The 12,538-nt window shown below is 47.0% G+C and overlaps 1 protein-coding gene across 1 annotated transcript in view; it reads left to right on the top strand.

The window, feature by feature from the left end:
• The window catches only part of CLEC11A (C-type lectin domain containing 11A), a 34,924-nt gene extending 24,988 nt beyond the window's left edge, over window positions 1–9,936 (top strand). The window contains exons 3-4 of the mRNA XM_082273924.1: window positions 3,617–3,808; window positions 9,527–9,936. Coding sequence (XP_082130050.1) covers window positions 3,617–3,808; window positions 9,527–9,921 — 587 coding nt within the window. The 3' untranslated portion in view covers window positions 9,922–9,936. The remainder of the gene's footprint in view (window positions 1–3,616; window positions 3,809–9,526) is intronic.
• The last annotated feature ends 2,602 nt before the right edge of the window (window positions 9,937–12,538 follow it).

Here is a 12,538-nt window from a genome sequence, read left to right as displayed (position 1 = left end):
TCCCACTTCCCTTGCTGAAACTCTCCGAATGACGTTTTGTATTTTTAGTTCCTTGAGAGAGGAGAGTATGGCCCTGGACTTCTGTTCGCATTTTGGCAGATGGGTGATTAACATTCTGGCAGGAGGGGGGCTTGAGAACTCCAGCTGATAACCCTGTCTTATTATCTGCAGGATAAAGGGGCTGGAGGTGATCTCTTCCCACCGAGGGAGAAAGGTCCCCAGTCTTCCTCCCACAGTGGTGAGGTTGTCATTGAGACTTCTTGGGCTGTTCAGGAGGGCGAAAAATAGCCCCCCCGCGGCCCTTCCCTCTTTGACTCCAGGATCTTTTCTGTCCTTCAGATTTCTTTGGAGCCGAAAAATTTTTCTGGGGATAGGACTTTCTATTGAATCCCGTCTTTTTCCCCTGTTTAATTGGGAAGGATTTCTTTCGGTCTGCCGTGTGATCCAGGACTGTTTCTAATCCTGGACCAAATAAGCGGTCCCCTGTAAATGGGATCCCACACAATTTGGCTTTAGAGCCCCCTTCTCCTTGCCAAGTTTTTAACCAGAGGGCTCTCCTACCCGAATTGGTTAAGGCCGATGACCTGGCCGTCATGCGCACCGACTCCGCAGAGGCATCCGCTATGTATGCTACTCCCCGTAGTAACATGGGAAATGAGGATAATATGGTCTCCTTACCAGTCTCAGCCTCAATATGTGCCTTTATCTGAGTTAGCCAATACTCCATGTTTCTGGCTACTACCGTAATTGCCATGGCAGGCTTAAGACTTCCTAGAGCTGAGTCCCAGGCTTTCTTCAGGAGGGAGTCTGCTCGCTTATCCATGGGATCAGGGAGTGACCCCATATCCTCGAAAGCCAAGTCCGTATGCCTGGAGACTCGCGAAAAGGCTGCGTCCAGTTTAGGTGATTTGTTCCAGACCGCCGAATCATCCTCAGAAAAAGGAAATCTTCTTTTCAGAGCTCCTGAAAAGAAGGGTTTCCTTTCTGGATCCTGCCACTCGCTCTTTATAGTGTCTACTAGGACTTCGTGTACTGGAAAAACCTTTTTCTTTGGTTTTCCCAGACTCGCGTACATTTGATCATGCAAAGATAATGTTTTCTTCTCTTCCTGGATTCCTAGAGTGGTGTGGATAGCCGCTATCAGGCCTTCCACCTCTTCCAGAGACAGCTTGTATCTAGAGGTTCTTTTGGATTCCCCATCCGACCCCTCTGCCTCAGATTCCCCTGGGGAATTGGGGGGTGTGCTATCGCACTCTTCCCCTTGATGTACAGAACCCGCAGGTGCCTCCCCACTTGTAGAGGGTAGTAACTGCGGTGTTGGAACATTTTCCTGCCGTGCCGACTGGGGGGAACTCTGTGGAAGCTGGGTGTTAGCAAACAATTCCTTAAAGGATTGAAAAGTGCTAGCAAGCTCCTTGACAGAGGTGGCTAAATCTGCGTTTTGACTTTCCGTGTGTTCCTTCACTAAACTCTCCAGACATTCTTTGCATAAGGGTTTAGTCCAAGTTTCCCCCATATTCTCTTTGCAGGAAGGGCATCTCTTCTTGGAAACATGGGCTGGCTTTTTCTCTGAGGCTTTCTGTAATTTCAAATATAAAAGGCATAGTTTAAAATCCACTACCTAATGCTCCCCAGCCTGCACAGCTTGCCCCACCAGAGGGTGTTGCTAGGGACGACCATCACCAAGAAGATCCCACAGTGTGACCCTCAGCCTCCCTACTCCCCTTAACCCTAAGGGAACAGAAAATGGAGCTAGTGGGAGAAGTAAGGGAGAACCACCCCAGGCCTCCTTACCTTATGGTGGCTGGTGCTGTTATCTCCCGGAGCGGTAACTGAGGTATGTGCCTCCGACATGCTTCCTGGAGTGGCTCTTCTTAACCTGGCAGCTGTCCCCCAGCTTGCAGGACGCACCAGCCTTTCATATCTGGCGCGCTCACCGCCGCGACCCGGAACCGGAAGTCGCGGTTTGCCGCCGGAAGTGCCCGCCCCTACCGGAAGTGACGTCCTCCGTCATCCGGCCCGGCTGCTCCACACCGCCGCAAGCGGGGGGCGGAATGCACCATGGCGGACGCTCTCCCCGAGCGTGGTGAGCGCGCCCCCCAGCCAAGAAACTCCGCTGAGCGAGGCTGTGGTGATAAAAAATTTTCTGCGGCCGACAGGTAAGCGGGTCCCCCCCGGTGCTGTCTTTCTTGGCCGCCTTCTGAGAGTACCTGACTCCCTCTAACTTCAGCCTCCTGGCTTCAGCTAAGGCTCCTCTTGGACGGTGTCTCCCCGCTGGAGGAAACACCAGAACTGAGGCAGCCAGCTGGAGGGAGGCTTAAATCCAATAAATTGGGGCGGTGTTTCCTAAGAAGGGAGGAGCCAGGTTCTCTCAGAAGTGCCTGTCCTGAAAGACGATAAGGGAAAATTGCATGTACATAAGTATTCACAGCCTCCGCCATGACACTTACAATTGAGCTCAGGTGCATCCTTTTTCCACTGATCATCCTTGAGATGTTTCTACAAATTGATTGGAGTCCACCTGTGGTAAGCTTAGTTGATTTTACATGATTTGGAAAGGCACACACCTGTCTATATAAGGTCCCACAGTTAACAGTGCATGTCAGAGCACAAACCAAGCCATGAAGTCCAAGGAATTGTCTGAAGACCCCTGAGACAGGATTGTATGGAGGCACACATGGAGCGTAACTACAGGGGTTGCAATTGCAACCGGGCCCCATGCTCCAGGGGGCCTGTGCGGCTCCCCTGTACACCTGGATAGGAGGGGCGGCGGGGGCAGCATGTAGATAAATCACTGTCCTCCTTTTTCCTCCTGTAGCTCCTTTTTCCTCCTATCCAGTTCACTTGTGTTCTGCTGTCTCTGGGCCCCTGTGTACTCCCCTGTCCCCCCCCCCCCCTACTGTGCTGACCCCCCCCCCAACCCCACACTGTGCTTCCTCCCCTCTCCTGCTGGCTGTTGCAGGAGATGTGTCACAATAGAGAACCAGGAAGGGGTCTGTAAATATGTAATTTACCAGCTCCTTCCTTTTCTGAATGGACAGAGTCATAGTCAGTGACAGTGGAAAAAAATAAAATGATAAAAAAATAATACAATTAAAATACCAAAAAATAAAAACTACTGACACCAGTGGGGTAACTTCCAGGATCGCAAAGGTCACATTTGCAACTGGGCCCTGGTATTCCACCACCGTGGGGAAGCCCCAAGATGGCAGGAAGGAGGACCGCTGCAGAACTTGTGAAAAGGCCCTGCAAAGAGAGTAAAGGGCCCCAGGATCAGTGGGAAGAGCCCAAGGCTTGAACGGAAGGGCCCCGGTCAGGGGTCCAGGGGGGGGGGGCCTTCGTGGTTTCTTGCACCAGGGCCCTGAAGGTTCTAGTTACGCCTCTGGAGGCAGAGATCTGGTTTGAATACTTTCCGGATGCACTGTACATAGCCAGCCACTCAGTGGGGATCAGCGGATCAATCCCCCACTGAGCAAAGCAGAATGCCCGCGTGAAAGGACCCTAATGCTTTATCTGCAAAAAATGTGCAGGAATACATGATTTATAGTACCTATAGAGTAAATATATACATAATATTTTTTTCTCATGCTAGCTTTTCTTAAATTCTCGAATACAGTGTCTAGACTGAGCGGCATTGAATCCGCTATCCATCGCCTCAATGTCCAGTTCTATGGCCTGGATGTGAAAGTGTCGCAGATGTATCAGAGTCTCTCTAAGATGCGGAATAAGCTCAGCGAAGCAGAGGATGCCATCACCACTGTGTCAGAATTGAATCTCAGGAACCAGAGACAGATTGGACAGATTGAAGGTAGGAATGCCAAGCAGGAACATGTGTTGGGCTGTTGTTTATCAAGCTAATTTCTTGTTTTAATTATGATTTTTTTTCCACATTCCTACGGGAGACTCTCTTTTATATGCTAAAATAAAATGTTATTATTCAGTTATGCATAACTGACAGCAACTGTGTAGCAAATGGTGTAGACAAAGCCCACTGGGCCATCTGACCCTAGGCAATGACCCTGATCAAAGTGTTCTCCTCTCTTTACCACTTATTAAAACAATGGAAGCATCGTTAAATCTTCTTAATTGCAAGAGAGCTTTTGTGTGTGTTGTTTTTAAACATATTTACTGATAAGTCAGTCCTAAAAGGAATTTTGTCATGAACTACAAAGGCACTTATGCCCCATACACACATGCAGATTATCTGCAGACTTTTGTCTGCAGACTTACCAAAACCATATAATATGAGGTCAAACCTAAACACTTTCAATTTGTATGCAATCCGGCAGGCCCTTGCACTACATAGAAAAGGTAAGTCTGCAGACAAAAGTCTGCAGATAATCTGCACGTGTGTATGGGGCTTTAGACATGTTTCCTTAACCACTTAAGCCCTGGAAGATTTTACCCCCTTCCTGACCAGGGCCTATTTTGCGATTCGGCACTGCGTGACTTTAACGGACAATTGCGCAGTCGTGCGACGCTGTACCTAAACGAAATTGACGTCCTTTTTTCCCACAAACAGACCTTTCTTTTGGTGGTATTTGATCACCTGTGCGATTTTTTGATCATGCGCTGTAAACAAAAAAGTGTGTCAATGTTGCAAAAACAACAATATTTTTCCCATTTTTTTATATGAAATTCCCAAAAAAAAAAAATTTGTTTTATGCTACATATGGTTTGGTAAAAAAAAAAAAATCGCAAAAAGCGTATTTTGATTGGTTTGCGCAAAAGTTGTCGCGTTTACTAACAAAGGGAAAGATTTGTCATTTTTGTTGTTTTTTTTTTTTTTTAACAAGTAGTGGCGGCGATCTGCGATTTTTTTTGCGGTACTGCGACATTGCGGCGGACAGATCGGACCCTTGACTGACATTTTTGACACTTTTGGGGTTACCAGTGACATTACTGCAGTAATCAGTGCTATACATATGCACTGTTACTGTAAAAATGACACTGGCAGTGAAGGGGTTAACTGTATTGGAGAGGGGGGGGGTTAATTGTGTCCTAGGGGCGTGCTTCTAACTGTGATTGGACATGGCTACTGGTGTAAGAACAGAGATCAACGGTCCTACATAGTAGAACTGTCTGATCTCCATTCTTACACAGGGAAGAATGACAGGCGGCTTTGTTTACATCAGCCGTCTGCCTTTCTTCCGGTGTCACGGACGATCGCGAGTGCCCGGGCGGGGGGGGTCCATGACCGAGCGGGAGCGCGCCTCCAACGGCGCGTGCTCACTCCCTAGAAGCCTCAGAGGCTAGCGACGTAGACCTACGTCGCTCTGCCTGTGAGGGGCTGACCGCCGCAGTAAATAGTCGTGCGGCGGTCGGCAAGTGGTTAAGGCTTAATTCACACTGGTGGGACTTGTCATGCAACTTTGGACATCAAAGTTGCATGACAAGTCGTTCCCCATGTTTTCGAATGATAACCATTCATATATGTGCGACTTAAAGTTGCAGTAACTTCATGCACTACTTTGGTCCGACTTTCATTCAGCTTGAGGGCCATAGGCTTTAATGTTAACCCTTAAAAGTTGCATGAAAGTCGTACTTGAATGTTATACAATGCAACAGTTGTCCATTATTATTGGTCAAAGTCAAAGTCGTACCCAAGTTGCACCCATCCAAAGTTGTGTCAAAGTTGCTGCAACTTTGGAGTCGTACAAGTGTGAATGGAGCCTAAAATTTCCAACACATACAACAGATTCAGCTGGTTCTCATTTGTGCCACGTTAAAGCGGAACTTCACTCTCTTCCACTACTTCCATCCACTCCACCCCACCTTCCATTCTCTTTACGTAATGCCCTTTTTTTTTTTTGGTAAACATGTCAGGCCCCGCCTCCCCATGCACGTCAGTCGCCTTAGGCTGTGCCTTCCGGGATATGCACGTCACATATCCCAGGAGGCATAACCTTCCATTCAGAAAAGGAAAAAGGGGCGGGCCTATTGGTGCGTTATCAGGAGGCCTGCCCACTTAAACAGGAAGAGGCGGCAGGCTTCTCAATGGCGTCAGAAAGAACATGGTGGTACAGGACAGAGCTGTGGCTGGGCATGAGAGGATCTCAGCGTTACATGGCTGCATCCACTAGACGGGTGAGTATCTGAAATCTGTAGATGCCATCTGAAGGGAACGGGGGGAGGGGGGGTGAAAAACGGGCCACAACAAATTAAAAAAGAATTACAGTAAATTTACAGATGAGCAAATTGGTGGTAATTAAGACAAACTCTAATAATTGGCTTACAGAGACACGTCACGCATGTTTGCACTGGATAGCTGCCATGAGTGCGAGAGCTTCCTGCTCAGGGATTGGAGGTTGCAAGGACACTGAAAACCACCAGCTTCCTAGCAACCGATAATGCATCCCTGACCCTACACAGCTGCCAGAGAGTCCCTGGCCGACAGCTGAATGTGCTAACTAATGTCATTACTCAAATATGACCATGACCACATTAGGTCAATGGAGGAATATGAATGGGACCAGGCATGCATTATTAATTGCTAAGACACTGTTGGCTGCATAGTCAACAACATTCTAGCAACCAAGGATGCCATTTGGCTCAGGATCTGAACAAACACTGAGGATGGAATATCCAGTATGGACACTCCAGACTCCGTACCGTCCCCAACCATGCCGCCTTGCAATGAATTAATGTGCTTGCTTCTGGCAGGTACATGAATCTGTTGCAGGGACCAATATTTGTCGTGCAGAGACATGGCACATTTATAAATTACAATGACTATGTTCCAAAACCACCACCAGTTAGAAGCCTATTGTCACAGACACAGGAAGAAAAAATAGGGGATCAGTTCCAGTAAATGTGTCCCCCCTGCCCCTCCTTTCTAAGCTCTGCTTCCTTCTGCTGCCCAGGCCCTTCCTTCCCCCTTGCAGTGCTGCCAGCTTCCCTTCCTCTCCTCCCCTGCTGGCTGCTATAGGGATCGTTTCAAGATGGAGAGCAAGGGAAGGGATAGGTAAATATGTAATTTACAGACCCTCTCCTTTTCTGACTGAACACAGTGAGTGATCAGTACCGATTGTCACAAGTTAGCCTATAGTTTTGTATATTCTTACCTCCTTGCTGCAGCTCTTCTGTTTCCTATGGGCGTTGCCTGCTCCACTGTGGGTTATATCCTGTTCCTGTCAATTACTTCCTGGGTCACCTCCCTGTTTGCTTCCCTATATATACACACATGCTCAGTGCACTGTTCCTTGCTTGAGCAACTTTGCTGTTCTCTGAGCTCCCATCCGTGTTTCCCTTGGCTATTGTATCTGATCTCCTGTGTACCGACCCGGCTTTGTTTCTCCATCTATGCTTGTCTGCTGCCTGTCCTGACCTCGGCTTGTCTCTTAGTTCTCCTTATAGTCTCCTGTTTACCCTGCACACGCCAGCGGTCTCCACATTCTCAGCTGGGCCTACCTGGGGGCCGCGACCTGGTTCCAGTCTGCTGCAAGTCCATCCCCACCACCAGGGGCCCTGGTGAAGAAGCAGGCTGGGGCTTAGACTCCGCGCCCTGGGGAATCCTGAGCTGGGGATATTTAAGGGCTCACTACCACAGACCCGTTGACACAAATGCTCACTGTATTCATTCATAACTGAAACATAGAAAACTGTTGTAGTATGCTTCCGTTTATTTGAACAAAGAGACCGTGCAAAGTTCTTCCTGTTTATTCAGCCTGTGCAGCTGAGGCTGCATAGATGAACATTGAGGACACAGTTCTCAATCTAATTTCTCTGTCTCAAAAGTGAGACATTAGTGGTCTGTTTAGATCCCCGATATTTCACCAAAGCCCCCCAACAGTGCTGCTAAAAAAAATAAAAAAAATAAAGTTTTAAAAAACAATTAAATAAATACATTTGTAAAAAAAAAATTAAAATACCAAAAACAAAATACTACTGACTTCGTCCACTGCCCTACTGACACCATCCACTGCCACTGACAAAGTCCACTGCTCTACTGGCTGACCTTGTCCACTGCCCTACTGACTGACACTGTCCACTGCTCTACTGACACCGTCCACTGCTCTACTGACACCGTCCACTGCCCTACTGACACCGTCCACTGTCCTACTGACACCGTCCACTGTCCTACTGACACTATCCACTGCTCTACTGACACCGTCCACTGCTCTACTGACACCGTCCACTGTCCTACTGACTGACACTTTCCACTGCTCTATTGGCACTGTCCACTGCCCTACTGACACTGTCTACTGCTCTACTGACACCGTCCACTGCTCTACTGACACCGTCCACTGCTCTACTGACACCGTCCACTGTCCTACTGACTGACACTTTCCACTGCTCTATTGGCACTGTCCACTGCTCTACTGACACTATCCACTGCTCTACTGACACCGTCCACTGCTCTACTGACACTGTCCTACTGACTGACACTTTCCACTGCTCTATTGGCACTGTCCACTGCCCTACTGACACCGCCCACTGCCCTGCTGGCACCGACCACCGCCTGCAGAAAATGTCCACACATCGTTTACTGACCTACTGACACTGTTCACTGATCTTTTGACTGGCAATGTCCACTTTTCAGGTAGAATACGTTTATATGTTATACAGTGACATTTGTTTTATTATATTTTTCTAAGTTTTCCCTACTTTTTAGTTAGGACTTGCTAGTTAATTTCTTTATAAAAAAAAAAAAAAAAAAGTACCAAAACCAGGTGATCTTTGATCTCTTTTATGTTCAGGTAGATCTCCACCTCTCAAAGCATGCCTACCCCTGCTATAAGTTTTAAGCAGCCTTAGAACTCAAAGATGGCTTGTGTATTGGTATTCACTTGTATTCTCCTCCCTATCAGAGCAGTGTCATACTGTAGGTTTTCCAAATTATGGCTGACCTGTCTCCTGGTGGACACCCTGTCCAAGCTGCCTGAGGATGGTAAAACTGTTAATAAACAAATCCTTTAGTTTTTTATTTTCTTAATGCAATCCTGACCGCACTTTTTCATATAAAAGTTTTTGGTTGTCTGTAATCAGCACTGAGCTCAGGTAAGGCTCCATTCACACTAATATGACTCCAAGGTGGAACTGACTTTGGATAGCAACTTTGATGCAACTTTGGATGGGTGCAACTTGGATACGACTTTGGCTTTGACCAGTGATTATGGACAACTGTAGCACACGAGTTACATACTTGGTAAGGTTGAATAAGGACAATAGTCCATCCAGTTTAACCTATATTGGAGTTGCATTATACAACATTCAGGTATGACTTTCATGCAACTTCTGAGGGTTAACATTGCAGTCTATGGTCCTCAAGTTGTATAAAAGTCGGACCAAAGTAGTGCATGAACTAATTTGAAGTTGCTGCAACTTTAAGTCGCGTGTATATGAATGGGTATCATTGGAACAACTTGTCATGCAACTTTGATGTCCAAAGTTGCATAACAAGTTGCGCAAGTGAGAATGGAGTGAAGCCTTAGAGTTCTGTTTAAAGGAATGGATCTATGGAATAACATATTATTATCCTGATACTAATGCCAATAATTATTGTCCTACTTGTATTTCTTTGTAGGTTGTTTGAAAGGCAAGAGGTACACACGCAAGTGCTACCTCCTTTTCCAGCATTTTGAAGACTACGATACAGCACAAAAGCATTGCTACAGCCGCGGTGGAAACTTGGCAATGCCCATTGATCAACAAGAATTTGCAGCTGTGGCACAATATGTTCGTGACGTCTTCTACCCCTTTAACTGGCCTGTGTGGATTGGCATTAACGATCGCCGCTCGGATGGGCTGTTTTTGTTTGAGAACGGGCATCGGGTTTCTTATTATAACTGGTACAAAGATCACTTAGTGACGCAGCCGAACGGTGGCGTCCAGGAAAACTGTGTGTCTATCTCCTCGAATGATGGAAAATGGTGGGACAATGACTGTTCCCGTAGAATGTACTATATTTGCGAATACTGAACTGCTGAGCTGAGAGTTAAAAGGCCTCTTCAGTTACTGGAATAGCCAAGGCCAAAACTCATATTTCAACTTCAAAAGGGTAATAATAACTGCACATTCACTAGGAAGAATACAGTTGTACTTGTCCCAGCAGCTTCTTAAAAAAAAAAAAAAAAAAACCCACCAGCACCGAAGGATCACCAAAAGATGCTACAGGATTGGTAGTAGGATCACCAACCCACCAGCACCAAAAGACCACCACAAAAAAATGCTACTGGGCTGGTGGTGGGACCACCAACCCACCACCATCACCGCCCAAAGACCACCAAAAAAAAAAATGCTACTGGGTTGGTGATGGGACCACCAACCGACCACCACTACCGCGCAAAGTCCACCAAAAATAAATCCTTGTGCAATTGGTAACCATTTCTAAAAAGAGGACCTATTTCGAGCAATACTTCCTGCAGCCTCCAGGCTCTCAGTGCCCCCAGCAGTACTTTAAGAAATCTGCTTCTGGAAGAGGGGCTGTGCATTCAACCCACCCAGCAGCCACTTACAAAAATGCTACTGGGTTGGTGGTAAGACCACCAACCCACCACCACCAAAAGACCACCAAAAATAAATGCTACAGGATTGGTGGTGGGACCACCAACCCACCACCACCACCCAAAGACCGCCAAAATGAATACCACTGGGTTGGTGGTGGGACAGTCAACCCACCACCATCACCCAAAGACCACCAAAAAAAATGCTCCTGGGTTGGTGGTGGGACCCCCAACTCACCACCACCCAAAGACCACCACAGAAAAATGCTAATGGGTTGTTGGTGGGATCACCAACCCACAACCATCACCACCCAAAGACCACCAAAAAAATGGTACCACAATGGGTAACCATTTCTAAAGAGAGGACCTATTTCCAGCAATACTTCCTGCAGCCTTTCGGCTCTGAATGCATGCAGCAGTGCTTTGAGAAATCTGCTTCTGGAAGAGGGGCTGTGCATTCAATCCAATAGCGAGTAGAGCTCCTGTCCCCTAATAGGGGTGACCAGAAACAGCTTACTAATATTGGCATACGCTGCAGGGACAAGTACAAATGCTCAAAGTGACACTAGACAATATCCTTATTCTCATTCTTATTCTCTGTAATCTATTTCTCATGAAATGGTTCCTTACTGTTTTTTTTTTTTCTACCTACATGTAAAATTCTCAAACTTCTCCTTTTCTCCCTCACGTTCGCACTTCTGTGTTTTGCAGTGCGCTTTCAGTTTTGAAGCAACACACTACAGTCCATTTAACATGATTTCCTATGGGTCACGTTCACAACAGTCCTCTTTTGGAAAGGTCAGGGACTTTTTTGTCTGCAGCAGGTTGCGTTTTTCGTTCTATAGAGTTTAAGGGAAATGCAGCAGAAACACTTAAAAAATGCAGTGACTGCGTTTTTGAAGCATTTGTGTGCTTTGTTGCTGGTTTCTCCCACGTGACACTAGACACCTCCTAAAGATGCAAAAACGCATCAAAAATGCATCAAAACCCTGTCAAAAACTGGGACAGGAAAATGCATTACCTGCAACCTGCCTAGGTGTGAACCTAGCCTTAGTGACACTAATATTTAGTGAAAGGGCAGTTTTATTTCACCTTACAATCTGTATCCTTGTATACATTTAGGAATACAATGATGAGATTTAAAGCGTAACTCCAGGGAAATGACAAAACTGCAGTGCCCCCTTTCCCAGCTGCAAAGATTAAATACATACTTTTGGTCTAGAGCTCAGTGCTTAAAGCCCAACTCTAGGCAACTAAAAAAGTATCCCTAGCAGTAGGGCTGTGCCTGCACGGCACAGGTTATTGCTCGTTTAGGTCTAAACGAACAAAAAAAAATAAAAATAATAATGTACTTACCTGATCCTCCGCTCCTCTCCAAATCCTCTTTTCACTCACACTCTAGCAGTCTAGGATCCTGACGTCATCAAGCCCTGCATTGTTATGTGTTAACCGCCAATGCAATTAAGGGGTGTCTGTAGATAAAAAAACAAACTATGTAGCTTTGACCAAAATTAGAATATCAAAAAACAGTATCTCTCCTGCGCTCGAGTGGTGTGCGGAAAGGTAAATGATCTAGGTCAGGAGTTCCCAAACTTTGGGTCGGGACCCACTGGTGGGTCGCGAGCTGCATTTGAGTGGGTCGCGCTGAGCCGGAAATCACTGAGAGCGGCAGGCCCGCTTAAATTGTGCTGTGCGAGCCCCCGCAAATTACAGAGGGCCAGAACAGTCAAATCGCAATGAATTCAGGACCCCGCCCACGCAGTTTATGGAGGCTGGTCTGCATTCCCCACGAGGAGGATACATGCATCAGTGATTACGTATGTGGGCTGTTATGTAGGATGTGTTCATGGGGTGCAGAGCCAGCTCCTCTGACCTGCTGGTGGCAGCGGTGGTGGCTAGACTGGCGGTGGGATTCTCTCAGCTATAGCGGGCAGAGACAACAGCTTCGGTGTCATAGGAGGACCAGGTGGCCCAGCGGTGTCAGGAGTTCATGGCAGCTTCTGTAACCCCAGTAGAGGATCTGAAGGAGAAGAGCCAGGGCACCAAGACCAGCAGAAAGCTCCTCATCATGGAGACTCTGGGTGAGGTGTGCT

The sequence above is a fragment of the Pelophylax lessonae genome, assembly GCF_965119305.1.
Source record: "Pelophylax lessonae genome assembly, chromosome: 12".
Taxonomy (NCBI): Eukaryota; Metazoa; Chordata; class Amphibia; order Anura; family Ranidae; genus Pelophylax; species Pelophylax lessonae.
This window is presented reverse-complemented; position numbering and strand designations above follow the sequence as displayed.